This window comes from Coenobita brevimanus, chromosome 40, assembly GCF_032717465.1.
Source record: "Coenobita brevimanus isolate Jiangsu-jjx chromosome 40, ASM3271746v2, whole genome shotgun sequence".
NCBI lineage: Eukaryota > Metazoa > Arthropoda > Malacostraca > Decapoda > Coenobitidae > Coenobita > Coenobita brevimanus.
In genome coordinates, this window is record NC_136993.1 from 60,666,805 (window position 1) to 60,685,750 (window position 18,946).

An 18,946-nucleotide genomic window follows, 5' to 3' on the forward strand; every position below is an offset into this window, starting at 1 on the left:
TTATTATTATTATTATTATTATTATTATTATTATTATTATTATTATTATTATACTCCGAAACAGTGAATTTGCACTGGCTTTTTTTTCAGACTTTCCTTCCACCGCCCGGAGTGCCACTGATGTCTATCTTCCCGATATTTGCAGGGCAAATTACACTCTTTGCACTAAATATGACTTGGCAAAACTCTGTGTTTTCTTAGTAGTTCAATAGATGCTTCGTTATTACTGTGGTAAATATTGATTTTGTGTAGTTTGTACTTTTCCCCCTTCCTATGCTAAACCCGTTTTTTTTTTTTTTTTTTTTAACTATTTGGCTCCTGTACAGGTCTGGCAGTCTGTCCAGTAGAATTATGTGCGCAATATATACCAGACATGCTTTAAAAAGAACCAAAAATTATAAATTGCAGATGTTTGAGAGCAGCAAGATGTAAACAGACTTATCAAAAACTTTCCAAGCTGCAAAACTACCTTTAAATCACCTTGTATTTTGCTGACTATCACTATTTAACAAAGACGTGAATGATGTTCAGCTCAGTTCAAGGTAATTCAAAGGTGGTCTCTCAACTTGTAAAAAGAGAAAAAAACAGGATATGCAGGTTTGCCTTTAATGTCTGATACATAACCAATGCTGGCTAACACATGGTTTTGTAATGGTTATGACTAGGTCTGATGCAGCAGTACATATTTTCATGAATCGAAATGTACTCAGCAAGCACTGAAATGACGGACCAGCACGAGCATATAACGGAACTATGGCAAAACGGCAACCATGCATTGGACCGATTCCCGGCCATAATATTCTGTTTATATCGGGCCAAGTGATGTAAAACTTGTGTTGGGCCGATTTATTAAAAAAAAATATATATATATTTCCAACACTGGGCTGAAACGGCAACCATACATTGGACCGATTCCTGGCAGTAATATATATATATATATATATATATATATATATATATATATATAATGGGCCTATTGGTGTGAAACATGTGTTAGACGGATATATAAAAATAACTTTTTTCGAAAACTGGGTTAAGAATGGTAATAAAATGTTGGCCCTATCCATGTATTACTGATCACGCCAATCAAGCAGCTAACAACTGAGTGATATAATTATACATCATCCATCACAGATCATTTTCATATATTGGATAATTGAAATATATTTTATATAGAATAGAAATTTGGACAGAAACGGGAGTTTTCCACAGGCACCTGTCTTGTTATAAAACAAAAGTCGTATCTGGCCGCACTATGGAGTGGTACTACTATTCTGCGGCCAGGTTGTGTTAGGAAGAATACTGCCACCGTATTCCCTGCGTGTCGTAAAAGGCGAGTAAAAGAGGCGGGGTGAGGGGACTAGGGACCCCTTCCTCTGTTTTTTCGTTTCTAAAAAGAGACAGGCCAGAGAAAGGGATGGGGGATGGAGTTATCCCCGTACCCTGAAGATTGGGTCTATGAATGTGCGTGGATGTAGTACGATTGAGGCTAAAAGGGAGGAGATTGGGAGAATGTTTGTGAGAAGAAAGTTGGATGTGTTAGCTTTGAGTGAAACGAAGATGAAAGGGAAGGGTGAGTCTATGTTTGGAAGTGTGAATGGAAGATTGTCTGGTGTTGATAGAGGAAGGGCAAGAGAAGGTGTGGCCTTGTTAGTGAGTCCGGAAGTACAGCAGTGTGTGATTGAATGGAAGGAGGTGTCATCGAGACTGATGTGGGTGAAAACGAAATTTGAACGGACGTTGTGGGTGTTTGTGAGTGAATATGGGCCTGGTAGTGAAAGAGATGAAGAAGAGAGGGAGTCTTTCTGGAACGATGTTGATGAGTGTCTGCAGAGTTTTGGAGAGAATGTGAATGTGGTAGTGATGGGAGATCTGAATGCTAGAGTGGGAAATGTAGCAGTTGAAGGAGTAGTTGGTATGCATGGTGTGCCTGGAAGAAATGAAAATGGGGAACGAATGATAGCGATGTGTGTTGAGCGAGAGATGGTGATTGGAAATACGCTGTTTGAGAAGAAAGATATTTATAAGTATACTGTACATGGGTGAGACAGGAGGGTGGAAGGGTTGTTGATAGAGCTTTGATGGACCATGTGGTTGTGTCTAGGAATGTAATAGGAAGATTGTTGGATGTGAGAGTTCTGAGAGGGGAGGGTGGAGGTATGTCTGACCACTACCTGGTGGAGGGAAAGTTAAGAGTAGGTATGAGATGGGTGAGAGCTAGGAGGGTTAGGTGTGGCAGGGAGGTTTTGAAAGTGAGTGAGTTGGATAAAAGAGAAAAAATGATAGAGTGTCAGGAGAAATTGAAAGATGAGTGGAATGCAATGAAAGATCAGGAAAATGGCAGTGTGGAGGAGGAATAGCAGTTGTTTAAGAGTGCTGTGGTGGGGCATGCAGAAGAGGTGTGTGGTGTGAGACGTGTGGGTGGTGGTGTAAGAAAAGGAAGTGAATGGTGGTGTGAGGAAGTAAGTATGGCTGTTGCAGAGAAGAGACGTACATATGAAGTGTGGCTGCAGAGGAAGGATGAGGTGTCATATGAGAGGTATAAGGAAAGAAGGAATAGGGCGAGAAGACCTGTGCGTGATGCAAAAGTGGCAGCAGATGAGAGGTGGGGTAGGCGGCTGACTGAGAATTTTCAACAGAATAAGAAAATGTTTTGGAAGGAGGTGAAAAGGGTGCGAAAGGGAGAGTCGGGGAAAGAAGAGCAAATAAAAGCAGAGGATGGAAGGATGTTAATTGAGATTGATGCAGTAAGGAAGAGATGGGCAGAGTATTTTGAAAGATTGATAAATGTAGAGGAGGAAAGGGTGGCTGAGATTGTGGCAGATGGAAGGGTGCAAGGAATAAATGTGTTGGGAGAGTTGAATGATTCTTTGATCACGAAGGAGGAAGTGGAGACTGCAGTAAAGGAGATGAAAACAGGGAAAGCTGCAGGTATGGATGGGTGTGCTGTTGAATACCTGAAGGGTGGTGGAGTGACTATTGTTGACTGGTTAGTAAGATTGTTGAATGTGTGAAAAGTATGGTGCCAATTGACTGGGCAAATGCCTGTATGGTCCCGTTGTATAAAGGCAAGGGTGATAAGTATGAATGTACTAGCTTTAGGGGTATAAGTCTGTTGAGTGTTGTAGGTAAAGTTTATGGTAGAGTGTTAATTATGAGAGTTAGAGAGGGTATAGAGGGAGTAATTGGTGATGAGCAGTGTGGCTTTATGAGAGGGAGGGGATGCATGGATCAGGTGTTTGCTGTGAGACAAGTGTATGAAAAGTATTTAGTGAAAGGCAGGGATGTGTTTTCGGCATTCGTTGATTTAGAGAAAGCGTATGACAGAACTGACAGGGAGGCTTTGTGGACTGTTCTAAGATTGTATGGACTTGATGGTAGGTTACTAAAAGGGGTGAAAAGTTTTTATGTAAATAGTAGAGAGTGTGTAAGAGTGGGAAATGCTGTGAGTGATTGGTTTCCCGTGAGAGTGGGGCTGCGACATGGATCTGTGATGTCGCCTTGGTTGTTTAAAATTTTTATGGATGGTGTTGTAAGGGAGGTGAATGCAAGAGTTTTAGGTGGAGGTCTGAGTCTGGTGAATGTCGATGGTGGAGAGTGGAATCTTAAGCAGCTGCTGTTTGCAGATGATACTGCGTTGGTGGCTGATTCAGAGGAGAGATTGAGACAGTTGATAGAGGAGTTTGGAAGGGTGTGTGAAAGGAGTAAATTGAAAGCAAATGAGAATACGAGTAAAATGATGAAGTGTACGAGGTTGGTAGATGGTAGGGGGATGAATATAATTTTGAATGGTGAGTTGCTTGAGGAGGTGGAGTGTTTTAAATATTTAGGGTCGCATGTTGCTATGGATGGAAGAATGGATGCAGAAGTGAAGTTTAGAATGAATGAAGTAGGAAAGGTGCTGGGAGGAATGAAAAAAGTGTTTAGATGTCGTTCGCTAAGAATGGATGTAAAGAGAAGGCTGTATGAGGGTGTTGTGGTACCGACTGCGTTATATGGGGCTGAAACATGGAATATGGGTGTAGCAGAGAGGAGAAGTTTGAATGTAATGGAGATGAGGTGTCTGAGGAGTATGTGTGGAGTGACGCGTATGGATCAAGTGCGAAATGATGAAGTGTGAAGGAGAACTGGAGTTGTTCGGGAGATTGATGATTGAGTTGAGTAGAGTGTGTTGCGATGGTTTGGGCATATTAAGAGAATGGATAATGAGCGATTGGTGAAAAAGATAACTAGATCTGATGTGAGAGGTGTAAGGGTGAGAGGGAGACCACGAATAGGATGGATGGACAGTGTGAAGAGAGCGCTGGATGCGAGAGGGATGTCTGTTGAGCAAGGAAGAGTGGCTGTGCGTGACAGAAATAAATGGAGAGAAATTGTGAATGAATAAATGATGACGCAGCCCTGAGGGGTTATTCTCCCGCATTTGGTCTGATCACCTAGTCAGGTCAGGTGCGAGTAAGGGGATGGGTCTATTATGATATGGCAGGGGTAAACCAGCTCTGCTGTCGGGCCCTGCTGCGGATGTCACTGATTGCACTGCGCAGTTGACCCTTGTGTGGTGTGGTGCAGTGAGGATCTGTCCCTTCTCCCCTTTGGGGCTAAGATGCGAATGAATGTGTTTGAATGGATGAGTAAATGGGGAGTGTGTCGTCCTGTCTCGGCTACCTCCCTTTCCTTGGGGGAAACACCCTTGGTATATAGATAGATAGAGATTTTGTGGAACTGAACTTGTTTTCAGCTTAATACAGCATAACTGATAATGTTAAAGGGGCATTGATATACGCATAAAATATATACAACTGGATCTATTAAATGGTCAGAGTTGCAATATTGACTATGAAGGTCGTCCATGGCTCAGTGGTAACATGCACATATCTGATGTGTTAGAGGCACGGGTTCGAGCCCCACACCAGGCAGTTTACTTGTTTCCTTTCAGACATTCCATCACTTGGTAGCAATTCTAGATAGACGGAGATACTGAGCTGGCAACATAACTAGTGTGTATTCATAGATGTATGTAACTTGGGTAAGAGGGACTCCGCCCAGTAAATCAATTAACAGGTGTTGTCGACTGTACAGTAGGCTTTCAGAGGACAAAGATTAGAATCCTAATTGATTTTCCAAAAGAAGCATTTAAAGGGTAAAAGTTTATAATGTTATTCTCTGAAAGGAAGAAAAGTAAATTTCAAGATCTGTTAATTTCGAGCAATCCAGACACATTTACTTGTAAATTAGCCCGATTACTTACACCCGATTCATATATGATTAATGGCTTCCGATACAGATAAGACATGATGTTGGGCCAGAACAGAAACGAATCAGGATCTATGTGCAAACGGTTATCGGCACTTGCACTGGGACGATTCAGGTCATCTGGCTTGCCTGTACCATTCCGACACCACGTTCCATCACAAACCAGCATCGGTAGGCCTACGGTTCTGAACCAACACAATCATGTTTGCTGGGTAAATTTATTTATTTTTTTTTTTCTCGACTCTGGACATAGGCTTCTCAGCCTGCTCCCAAGGCCCAGTAGTCCTACATATCGTACACCTCTACATGTCACCACTTCGGACCTAACACCCACCGTCCATAATGAATACATGCTAGGGCTGTCTCATACAGGACTGGTGTATTGGTATTAGCGGGGACATTTTTACGACATGTCGGCTGGTCTTCTGGTAGATCGGTAAAGTCTGCCATAACAAAATTCAAATCCTTAAACTGTTCCCTGCCCCAGCGGGGATTTGAACCTGGGTCAGGTAGGACCGCAAGCCACCTCTCTACCGATTGAACCACCGCCTCCCCCATCTGTTGAAGTTGAAGGTTCCTGAAACAGTTCGACCTGCTGATGTGAGGGTATTTTCATGAACAACCATCTTTAATATTTATGTATTTCTATAAGTAAGAGATAATGGATTCATGCCATTACTTTAACCCACACACACTCTCACACACACACTCTTACTCTCACCCACACTCACGCTCAGGCTCAAGCCCATACTCACGCCCATACTCAAACTCACAGAAGACATACAGTCACCATCACACGCACACTCGCTCACACACACTTGATTGCATGTCAGATCTCCTACGTGAAGTTCATAGCCTCTGAAGCAGTTTTGAGCAGTGTGGCTCTGGGGCTCAAGATTATGACCTCCTTCCCCCCAGGCGCATCAAGGTCGTCGACCACCTTTGTTTTGAACACCGATGCTGGAACATGAGCCACCAGCAGACGCGGACCCTTTGCCAATCTGAAGGGGAAACATAGATTTATGGCTCGACTGCGCAAGGGACATTAAGGAAAAGGATCAGTATTTGTCATGTCCAAACAATTGTTGTCAAGTCCTTACCTACCTTTAAAATCCTGTCATAAGTTTGATAAATATATCTCAGATTTATGGCTATCGGTTACAAGAGTTATTAAGGAATTCAGTGTTTAGTTTCCTAGTATTCCCCTTAGAATCCCTTACCAACTTCTCACATATATAATCTAAACTTTTGGCCTCCGGCTGCACAATTTTTTTTTCATAATTGGATTTATGTTATTGTACACAAGAGTTCTTCCCTACTCCATCTTTTCCACTACTTTGCCTTCCAGTTTCTTAAACGTAGTACCAAGACATCTCAAAGGCCTTAAAGAAGAAAAAGTTGGCTAACCTGAAGAAATTCGTCTTTAGTGACAGGCATATGTATAACAGTCAGTCCTTAATTATTTTAATTACATCTGACTAAACCTAGCCACTTCGTTATGACACGTTCACAATGATGACGTCTATTTGTTTTATTCTTGCCATCTCCAGGCGGCTCAAAGCACAGAGCGGGTGAGGGATTGTACCGTCTTTTGTAGGTGCTTGAAGATGATGCCTGTGCTATGGGAGGAGGAACGTTCTCCATTGTGGAGGCACCCAAATTCCTTGGTAAGATTTAATGCTTAGTGGTTTTAGTGTCTTACTTTTACGCCTTTATCTTATGACATTATCGACTTCTGTTCTTTATACTGTCGCCTTTTTCACAATTATCCGCTGCACAAGATCCTAGCAGGTTTGCTGCCAGTTTTTATTTAAGTTATTCACAAATTCACTCATCCCAGTGTTTTTTTTTTTTTTCCTATTTTGGAGAAATTTGTTGGGTTCCTCGTAGATGGGTCAGTTATAGTTTTTTCACTGACATCTTTACAGCAAATTGAAGACCATAAGGTGAATAAATTTGCCTGAAGGTATCCAAAAAAGTAAATACTTCACTGTAATGGAAAGGTTAGGTTTGTTACTGAAATCAGCTGATGTTAGTTTCTTCTCTAATTTAGGTAAAAGCCTAGTAATGAAGAGAACACAGTCAGTACGCATACCTGTAAAACTTGTCGGGAAAAAGTGGGAGGATGAAGGTGGGAGCAAGACCACGTGAGGGAGTCCACCAGGCAACCTTCTGTGGCTGTGAGTCTTCCGAGCTGTAAGGCAATTCCACCAACACACGGCACCTTCGAAAGTAAATACAAATAATTAGGTGGATAAGGACTTGACAACAATTGTTTGGACATGAGGAAGTGGCTAAAGTGGTTACAGGATAGAAGTTCAGTTGAAATAAGAACTGAGTATATTGAGAGCAAGAAGCACCTAAAGACACTAGTGAAGAGGAAAAAGGAGGTAAATGATGATCTGGGAAGAAAAATGAATGCGAACTACTCTGACTATAGGAAGTTATTCTGGAAAGAAGTGCGGAAATGTAGAAGTGAAAGTAGAAAGAAATGTGATGGTGTGAAGGATGCAGGTAGTACATTATTAACCCACGCAGATGAAGGAAGGACCAGCAATATTTTGAAAGCCTGATGAATGGGAATAGAGAGAGCACAGCTACTGTAAACACGATTGATTTTGGGGGTGTGCAGAGAAGGAATGCAGTGCCGGGAGACTTGACATTCGCACAAGTAAAGAGTGCTGTGTAGCAGCTGAAAAATGAGAAAGCAGCTGGGGTTGATGAGGTATATGCAGAGATGCTTAAGTATAGTGAAAGGGTGAAATGAAGTGCTTGTTGGAGTTATGTAAGAAGGCATGGAATAGTGAAACTGTGCCTGCAGAATGGAAAAAGGCTGTGATTTTACCCCTGTACAAAAATAAAGGTGAGCGAAGTGAGTGCAAGAATTATCGTGGCATAAGTTTATTGAGTGTGGTAGGGAAGGTATATGAAAGAATTATTATTAAGTAAGAGAGATATAAAAAGTCCTAGTGAGTGATGAACGTGGTGACTTTAGGATTGGCAGAGGATGTGTAGATCAAGTGTTTGCAGTGAGACAGATAGCAGAGAAGGCTTGTAATAAGGTCCATAATGTTTATGGCATTCATGGATCTGAAAGAAGCATACGACAAAGTAGACAGAGAGAGATTGTGGAAAGTTTTGCACATGTATGGTGTAGATGATAAGCTGCTAGGTGCTGTCAAGAGTTTTTATGATGGTAGCGAAGCATGTTTAAGGTTAATGGGCATCTAAGTGAATGGTTCACGATCGGTATGGGCGTGCGACAAGGTTGTGTGATGTCCCCATGGTTGTTCAGTGTATATATGGATGGGGTGATGAGAGAAGTAAAAACACGAGTAATGGAGATAGGGATGGTGTCACGAGTTGGCGCGATTTTCTCTCTAAATAAACTCGTGACATTAAGCTTTGGTGGGAAACCGCGAGTTCTAGTGGAATCCCAGTATTTATCACACAGTTTAACTGTCCCCGTATTTACTCAATCGGGAATGTTTTCAGGACATTTTTCACTGTTTCATAAGACTAAGTGATCGTCTTTGTGCACGACATTAGCACCTCCGCTGAGTGATTTGTTATGGGCGTGTTTCACTCATTCTAGCTGTTAGCAAGTGCGGCTCCTCACTCGCCTCTCTCTCACGAATTGAACTCAGTCAGGATTTGAGCGCCGTGGAAGCAGGTGGGGCCCAGTGTGTATCAGTGCCGCCGTTGTCCAGTTCCTGAATTCCCTAGCGTGATTTGGCGAGAGGCTCTGCACGTCCTTCCTCAGCAACGACGCCCAGTCATCCGCTTAGTCCACTTTTCTGACCAGTATTTTCTTTTCGTTTTCATAGGTTTAAGCGTTTCCTTATTTTGAATTCATTTTGAAACATGTAATGTAAATTTATTTCATTGTAATCAATAAATTTAACAGTTCTTTTTCTTGAGCTTAATGGAATGTAAACTTGTGTTTTATTTTCCATATTAAGCTTATTCTAGTTGCAGCTCTTAGTTTGCATAATCGTTTTGCATTATTCACACCTGGTACTTAGGCCAGTCCTTTTGTATTAACTTAAATCCGTTGTGCCATCTAGGAGTTAATTGCACCAGCAAGAACTTGTTTATCATTAATAACATTAGTTATTGATTGTCAGGGGTGGAGTCACTTTCTCCAGAGGCCAACAGTACTAATAAACAGCACGTGTGAATAATTAGTCTCTGCTGTGTACTCTTGAGAAAGTTTATAAATTCTCGTCCTTAGAGAATCGGTGAATTAAGCCGGCATAAAGTAATCATTGCTTGATTTTCACAAGTCAATTCTTTGTTCTGTTGTAAAGTATTATTGAATATTATTCTTTAATATTGTATACTCTTAAAAACCCTGTGACATTTTGCGACCTCATTCCAGGATATTAGCTCCTAGCTCTAGAGCTATTCACGAGATAATACTCACTCACTCATACTTCGGTATTTATCATTAAAGTCTATAGGCACTATCTTACTGGTGATTATTGATTCATTTCTATTAATTTACGTAATAGTTTTCACAGTCAGTTGTTTAATTTTATTTTATTTACCAGTTTAATTGGATAAAACTGGTCACCACTAACCTGTGCCTATATTCTTTATTCTCGATTATTGGCATCTTTCTCTGCATTATTGCAGTCAGTCCTTAGTCCTTAGTTCACTTAGATTGATTTAGCATCATGTCTACTAGCGTTTATGTACAGGCAGCTAAAGATACGGGACTTACGGATCCGGAGAAAATTAAGGACTATGTCCTCTCTTGGTTTACTTACGAGCAGCAACGCGAGAGTGATGCTCGTGAGGAGCGTCGAATTCAGCGTGAGGAACGCGAAAAAAGAGCGCGAATAAGAGCGAGAACAGCACGAGGAACGCGAGAGAACGCGAACATGAGCGAAAACAACGTGAACTCGAGTTAGAACATGAGCAAGAGCAGCGTGAGGAACGAGAGAGAGAACGAGAACACGAACGTGCCGAGTGAGAAGGAAGAGAAAAACATGAATTTGAAATGTTGAAACTCAAACGAGATTCCTTGGCTTCAGACACATCTGGTGCAGCTGGCCCAAGCTCCACGAGCGCTATCCCTGCACATATTATGGCGACAGCACACATCAAGCTTCCCCCATACAAGGAATGCAAGCGAATCGAGCCATACATAGCTCGTTTTGAAGACATGGCTCAACTTTACCAGCTGGATGATGCAGCTAAGTGGCTTCAGTTTCTTAGCCTGTTCGAGGGCCCTGCCCTCGATATTCTCAACAGAATTCGTGGAGACAATCTCATGTATGAGATGATGAAGGCCACACTCGTCAAAGCGTACGGTCTCACAGTTCACGATGCCAAGAGACAGTTATGAAGGCGCGTCTACAGGAAAAAGAGACTACCATTCAGTTTCTTGACCGGCTTACTACTTGCTTAGATGAGTGGATGGAGAAAGATGAAACTCCTTCCATGTGTGAGGGGATAATTGACCTTATGCTGCGAATGCAGCTAGAAAAGTCGTGGCCTACCGAACTTATGGCTCAGCTTAAGATATACCAGGTAAGAGATGCCAGTCAAATGGTGAAGAAGGCTGATGCATTCTTCACTGCATACAGGTATCAAACTCGCAAGCAGCATACCTGGAACAGGAAAGCTGATAAATCTGGGAAACCGTCTCAGACTGAACCCCAGTAACAAGGCCGTTCTCAGAATAATGGCCAAAGTCCAAAACCGCAGAGAAAGGACCAGGGGAAAAACACTCAGAAACCTGAGTGGAAGAGGTACAACAAGTACCCTAACCATCAGCAGTATCAGCCACGCAACCGACCGTCGGGACTGTCCTTTTCAGCACCAGCCCCAGTGTATCAGAGGCAGGAGGCGAACGCAGCCTTCATTCCTCAGCAGCAGCACGGGGGTGTCGTCCCTAGCAGTACGGGTACTTCCCCACAGTTCACTAGTCCCATGGCGACAGTGAACCCCCTCCAAAGATGGCCAATGCTCCATCTCCCCAGGCAGTGAGTACGACCCCTCAAGTATCTAATTCTCAGGGCACCATGTTTGCCGCATCATTTATTCAGCAGCCTATTCAGTGGCTAGCTGCTTCCTCCACAGGCCCTCCCACAGGTGACAGTACCTTCCTTGTTCAGCCAGGGTTTGTGGGAGACATTCCTGTGAAAGTCCTGAGAGACAACGGTTCCTCAGGTTGCTCTGTCAGGCAGAGTCTAGTTCGGCCTGAGCAGTACACAGGTCGACAGATCCATGCTAACCTTATTGATGGATCAGTGAGATTGTTCCCTAAGGCACGTAACCATGTGGCATCTCTATTTTACACTGGTACGACACTCGCAGTTGTCATGCCAGAACCTTTATTTGACCTTATCATAGGCAATATTCCTGGAGCCAAGCATAATTGCACTGAAGATGACGCTACTCAGACTTCGGCTGCAGTAACACGAGCCATGGCTGAGGCTCCAAACTGTCACCCTGGTGACAATTGAATCGCCGCAAGATCTGATGTGTAGCCAAGTTGTTGTTCAAGAACAACATTCTGACCCAACACTTGCTCCCGTGCAAAAGGGTAGAGTGATAAAGTATTCACGGGGAGGTCAAGCCAGGTTCCTTCGCAAGCAAGGACGGCTGTACCGTGAGTAACGAACACCCCAGGGCGAGATTCAACTGCGGTTTGTCGTTCCCACTAAGTACTGCCAAGCAATGTTAGAATGGGGTCATTGTTCAGCCTCAGGAGGTCACTTGGGCAAAAGGAAGACCCAGGGCCGTATCCGAGCTGACTTATTCTGGCCAGGGATGGGACGAGAAATAGATATGCATATGTGTCCACGTACCACTAATCAGGGACATGTCCTTCCTGTGCCATATGAATCCACACCCATAATCTCAGAGTCAGTTGAGAGATAGGGCAGTGATAACGTAGGTGCAGACCTGATGTCTCGCCTGCTAACTGCTGACTAACACGGGCAACTGTTGTATGCTGGGTTCCGTAAGATAGGCGTTCTCAGAGATTTGAGTAATCCAAGGACCAGCCTGGTTCCCAGTTAAAAGTGTACCAGTAATTGCTGACATCTTACCTGTTGGTCCCACAGGACATGTCACGTCCAGAACCTGTATATACATATGTACCATAAATTAAGGGGGAAGTTTGAGAACCCCCCAGAGAGTTCAAGGCTGTGTATGAATTACCTTGTGGAACGTCTCGAGCTGTGGGCCTCTCTGAGGATTCCCGGAGAATGCACATTATCCACATGAGTTTTCACACCCACGGTGGGTGTTAAAATGTGACCTGCCCAAGATTGCGTAGCGATTCTCAGCGTCCTGTCATTAATCATAAGTGTAGTGTTAGGTTAACCAGTAAACTGCTTGTTCTAAGAAATTTGTGAATTCAAGAACTGGCACGTTTCCTAGTTAATAAGAGTTAACCAGTAAACTACAAGGGTTCTAAGAGATTTGTAAATCCAAAGACTACGTTTCCTGGTTAATTATAACATAAGTACTGATTGCTAGGCAGAGAGAGAGAAATGACACTTTTGATGCTCCATCTTGATTCCTTTTGCAGGTGCAGCTGGCGGGTGCACCATTGCCGTGCAGAACAGCTGATCATCCCTGACGCATGCTGCTGCCTCTTCTCTTCTGCCTCGTCATCATCATTTATTATTGATTTGCATTATGTAATTTTACACGTAGGTACAATTACACCACAACTGTCACACCTACACCGTGTGTTACATACATCACGCTACATAACAATTAGTTGTTAATGTAAATGTAGCAAACTTTTCGCTCAGTTTGACCTGAGTACAGGATTTTTCACCGTCGTCACAGAGTTTTTTCCTCAAGCTTGCTTCTATTAATGTAAATATGAGGTTTTTTTGCTCACTGGCAACTGTGACTTTCTCCTGTAGCAGGATAGCACACACACACACCACAGTGTGAATCTTGTATGACTGAGTTAGGATTTATATGTATGTATATTGAAATTTTTTTTTTCCTGAGGGGAAAAAAAAATTTAATTCTGATGGGGCGTAATGTCACGAGTTGGCGCGATTTTCTCTCTAAATAAACTCCTGACATTAAACTTTGGTGGGAAACCGCGAATTCTAGTGGAATCCCAGTATTTATCACTCAGTTTAACCGTCCCCGTATTTACTCAATCGGGAATGTTTTCAGGACATTTTTCACTGTTTCATAAGTGATCGTCTTTGTGTGCGACATTAGCACATCCGCTGAGTGATTTGTTTTGGGCGTGTTTCACTCATTCTAGCTGTTAGCAAGTGCGGCTTGACACTCGCCTCTCTCTCACGATTTGAACTCAGTCAGGATTTGAGCGCCGTGAAAGCAGGTTAGGCTCAGTGTGTAGCAGTGCCGCCGTTGTCCAGTTCCTGAATTCCCACCTAGCATGATTTGGCGAGAGGCTCAGTGTGTGCAGCGTCCTTTCTCAGCAACAACACCCAGTCATCCGTTTAGTCCGCTTTTCTGACCAGTATTTTCTTTTCGTTTTCCTAGGTTTAAGAGTTTAGCTTTTGAGTGAGCGAGTGAGTGCGATCTCCTTATTTTGAATTCATTTTGAAACATGTAGCATAAATTTATTTCATTGTAATCAATAAATTTAACAGTTCTTTTTCTTGTGCTTAATGTAATGTAAACTTGTGTTTTATTTTCCATATTAAGCTTAGTCTAGTTGCAGCTCCTAGTTTGCATAAACGTTTTGCATTATTCACAACTGGTACTTAGGCCAGTCCTTTTGTTTTAACTTAAATCCGTTGTGCCATCTAGGAGTTAACTGTACCAGCAAGAACTTGTTTATCATTAACCCCTTAACCGCGGGGCGTCACTTTCGTGACGCTTGGGAGCAAGGGATCATACCGCGGGGCGTCGCTTTTGTGATTCTGTGTCATTTTGAATTCACCCGGGCTTCCAAGTGGTGGCTTGTATCATCTATCAGTACTGCCAATGTCCAACACTAGTCAGCACTCCTAATCTCATCTGTACTCCCATCCAATGTTGACAATTTAGCCATTTCTCCCCGTTCTTGACTCCCCTCCCTACCCCCCCTCCATTACCCTATCCTCTCGCCTGCCCGGCCGTACTACGCTAAGTAAATCTTCCCTGGAATTTTTCACTGATTTCATCCATTGAAATAAGCCCTATGTCCTATTCTTATACCAAATAATATATACAAGAAAGAAATAAGGTAAGTGAGAGTGCCATACACCTGGAATTGGCTAATTATCACCTGACAACACCTCACGTGCACTCGTTCGCTAATTTTAGCTGTTTTTTTCCCCTTGAAATATGCCGTATAATCTATTTTCGTAATAAATATACATGTAAGGAGGGAAGGGAGAAGCCTAAGTGATATTTACATTCACCTGGAACTACCAAATTTATAATGTATTGTCTAGATTTCCTGCCAATCATTTCAGTGCTAGACTTAGCTGTTTCAAGAACTAATATTGGTAACTCTGAATAACCCCTAAGCAGGCCTCCACGCTGGCCCTCCGTTATCAGTTTACTCTCATCTTTAGAAGTGAGGGTACGTATGTTTCTTCTTGCTGACTTCAAGGCCTTTTTTCACCCCCATGCAAATGGCCCTGTGACCTTTACCCCCTACTAAACCTCGTGTGGAAAGAGGTAAAGGGCTGACAATTGATAAAAGAGTGACTACAATCTTTCTATTGAGTAAAACAGTGCAAGTGAAATTGTAAATAATGTGTAAATAATGTGTAAACAGCAAGTGAAAGTAATGAATGTAATTATACGTGAACAATGGAAAATAGTTTTATAAGTTATTTCAAGTGACAGTGCACAACACAGTGTAAATAAAATAGAAATGTAAATAACGTAAATAAAATAGAGAACGTAAATAGAAATGTAAATGAGTAGTATTATAAGAATACGAGTATATACCCTAGGAGTAATGAAAGTGAAAGTTTTACTCTAGCATGTCTGAATGCTATGAGTTATGAGAGTGAAGATGAAAGTGACATTCACTCTCAATGCCAGTATACAGGACGAGAAAGTGAATGCTACGTATTTTACTGAAAGAAATTGAATCCCTACAGTGACAATAAACTAATACTACTGAAGGAAACTTATGGATAAAGACTGTAGATATATATAAGTGTTATATAGTAATAGAAATATAAAGTGTGAGGGGTTTTATGAATAATAAATGACAGAGTACCAAGAGCGAACTAGTGCCAGTGCGACGATCAGACGCGCTCGTAATTTCCATTGCTTTCACAGTGTTTATGGATCCCAAACTACTTGAAAATTGTAGAATAGTGTTTATAGTGTTTGTATCTGGCTGTGGTAATCATATTACGGGTTGTCGGGAAGTGTAAAGTGGAGACTTCGTTACACAACTTCAGAGGTCTCCACAAGTCCTACGGTAACCGACGAAGGCTCAACAATCATTCCAGGAGAAAGCTGAAGGTATGTGCCATAAGCATATGTAATTTTATTATTCTAGGACTAATAACTGATTTTTGGCAAATATTTTTTGAGAGTCTGTCGGAGCCCAAATAACCCCGCGGCACACGCAAGTCATTGGTAAACAAGCCCGCGGTGTAGGGGTTAATAGCATTAGTTATTGACTGTCAGGAGTGGAGTCACTTTCTCCAGAGGCCAATAGTACTAATAAACAGAACATGTGAATAATTAGTCTCTGCTGTGTACTGTTGAGAAAGTTTATAAATTCTCGTCCTTAGAGAATTGGCGAAGTAAGTCGGCATAAAGTAATCATTGCTTGATTTTCACAAGTCAGTTCTTTGTCCTGTTGTCAAGTATTATTGAATATTATTCTTTAATATTGTATACTCTTATAAACCCTGTGACAGATGGCATTGGTAATGAATGATGATGGATGGAATATCTCAAATTTGTTGTATGCTGATGATGCAGTACTGCTTGTGAGTACCGGACAAGAACTTGCTAGGCTAGTGCAGAGTTTTGCTGATGTCTGTGAGCATCATGTCTTGAGAGTAAAAGTAGAAAAAAGTAAAGTGATGGTTATTGAGAGTGAAGATGACTCCCACTGTGATGTTACAGTGAATGGAGAGAGACTGGAATTGGTGAGAGAGTTCAAATACTTGGGAACTGTGACAGAAAAGAGGACAACGTGCAAAAGAAGTTGAAAGTGGAGTGACTCAAGGTAGAAAAGTAGCTGGTGCAATGAAGGCCTTGATAAGAAACAGAGGCTTGAGTGTTGCGGCTGCACGAGGCTTACATGAGAGGGTGTTGGTGCCAACTTTAACGTATGGATGTGAGACTATGCTGTGGCATGAAAATGAAAATCAAGAGTAAGAGCAGTGGAGATGGGACTGCCGAGGACTGTATGTGGAGTACAGAGAATGAATAGGATACAAAATAATGTGATTCATGAAAGGTGTGATATGAGGAAGTGGGTGGACACCAGAATCAAAGACAGTGTACTGAGATGGTATGGTCATGTGGAGAGAATGGATAACAGTACTGTAGAGTGGTGAAAAAGGTATACTTGAGCTAATTTGAAGGAGGGAGGAGGCGAGGTAGGCCAAGGAGAAGGTGGGAAGATATGGTGGATGAGTGTGTGAGGAAAAGAGGTTTGGAAGTCGGTAAGGCTAGGGAACTGACAAAAGATCGAGCTGGCTGGATGAATGTTGTGAGGAGAGGTGCATGGTCAGGGATTTTGGCACCCCTTTTTAACATGGCAGCGTCCAGACTGACTCAATCGGATACCTTTATGTGAAGCTACAGAATGTGGTGAATGTATTTGGCGTATCTGATAGAGCCAGGATTTCGGGGGCTTGAATGATGAGTGAACAGACGCGTGGCCCATTGGATATGGCAAGTTTGGGCCGTCTGGACATTGCTATTCCTCACCCTGCCCTTGGGTGGGAAAAGAGGTCCGGATGACGATGATGATGATGATGAATCCTTTGGCTGTGGTGAGGTTTCGTAAGCTGAACAGAACTTTGTCTTCTTAGCTGGAAGGGGAGGGGATGGAATGGATAGTTTTATGAGTGTGGTGTGTGACTTAGAGTCATGGAAGCTACAGGGCAAAGAAAAAGGCGAAGTGCCAGTGAGTTGTTACTGTTAATCCCTTGCGAGATTAAGGTGTATGTTAATAGAGAAGCAAAATATGCAATAATTACTATATTTTTCATGTTTTAGCATAAGAAGCTTGATAGTTTTTTTGTGTTTTGGATGTGTATCTTTTCCTTGAGTGTTGTTAAATCCTCCGACACTTTGCAGTTCAAGGGTGAACTGAAAACTATATCCTTTACTCATATGGAATCAGTCTTATTTTTTTCCTCTATCCCATTCAAGATGTCCACATAGCATACCAAGTAAACAGATGTCAGAAAAGGAACATAAACGATAATGAAGAGTAAATTTATACGATGTTTGTGGCGTCTTTTGTATTCTGTTCTACCAATAATCAGAAATTATTCTTCATGTTAGAAGAGCCTTCCAGTATGATGAGTATCTCCTAAGCTACCGTCAGGAAATAGTGTGAGTGTACTACTGCAATACACAAGGATTTAAGAGGTTAATTACGGAATGCCCAGTAGCAATTTTATGTTAATAAACTCCAGTCTGATGTGTATCTACTAAATTACCGTCTGTAGGTGGTGTAAATATGCCACTATGATAGGTCACAGGATTCAAGAGTTTAACCTCGGAATGCCCAGTGATGTAGTCCATAACTTCTCAGAATAGCCTGGGAACTTCTTAGTATCACTCAAAGAATAACCCACTTTGCAGTGGTCCTTCTTGCACCTTTTACATATCGTCTTAGCACCGGAGACTCTAGCTGAATCCCCTCGTGTTAACTCTCATAGTCCACAAGTTTCACAATCATTACAGTTATTAATCATGTGTATTCTGATTATATAAAAGTAAAGTAGTGGATCTTCCCTTGTCCTACGTATTTGCCTACTTTTGTCCCACAGAGAGATGGACTGGCTTATGTGGCTATACGGTTATGTGGGAGGATAACTCACAAAATTTGTCCTTCTCCCTAGTAAAATGTCTATAGATCCACTAGGTTCACAGTTAAGTGCATTTAAGAAATATAAGAAATAACTCAATGGATCCTTGATGTCATTCATTATTGTCTTTAATCATGTTCAGTCTCCTCGGTTTTTGACACAGGTTGTGATGTTCGTACATTCGTCTACCACGATTTGTCACCTGTGTCTTAAGACATAAGGTATGCATTGAAGCTACGTGTGTTTAATTTTTGTTGTTAGTATGCTCCACCCTGTTTCACCAACACCGTCATCCCAGCTTGTTGTGCATAATCTTTTCCTCTCATGCCACTTTTTACCACCCGCTTTGTGAAGTGAGCAGAGTGGTAATGTTCTCAGTTATGAGGTTGACTGACTGGCTTTGATTGTGTGTGGATAAACAAGATATCTCATAATTGGCTTGAGCTATGAACATGGAACATTCAGGGTATCAAGATATGGCCAAAATCTTGGACGAGATCGAAAATGGGCACTCAGGATCAAGGTCAGGGTCACCAAAAAAAAGATGCAAAATGTCAAGCAGTTGACTTTTGATGACCTTCACCTTGACCCCGAGTGCCAATTTTCCAACTCGTCCAAGAGTTTGGCCATATCTTGATACCCTGAAAGTTTCATGTTGACAGCTCAAGTCGTTCATAAGATATCATATTTATCCACACACAAAGCCACCCAGCTAACCTCGCAAT

The 18,946-nt window shown here is 42.1% G+C and overlaps 1 protein-coding gene across 1 annotated transcript in view; it reads right to left on the reverse strand.

Moving 5' to 3' along the window:
• LOC145397154 (putative glutamate receptor) overlaps positions 1-18,946 on the reverse strand; it is a 73,118-nt gene that overhangs the window by 45,985 nt on the left and 8,187 nt on the right. The window contains exons 4-5 of the mRNA XM_080270352.1: positions 7,349-7,477; positions 6,096-6,254 (exon numbers count right to left, since the gene is read on the reverse strand). Of these exons, the coding sequence (XP_080126478.1) occupies positions 6,096-6,254; positions 7,349-7,477 (288 nt within the window). The remainder of the gene's footprint in view (positions 1-6,095; positions 6,255-7,348; positions 7,478-18,946) is intronic.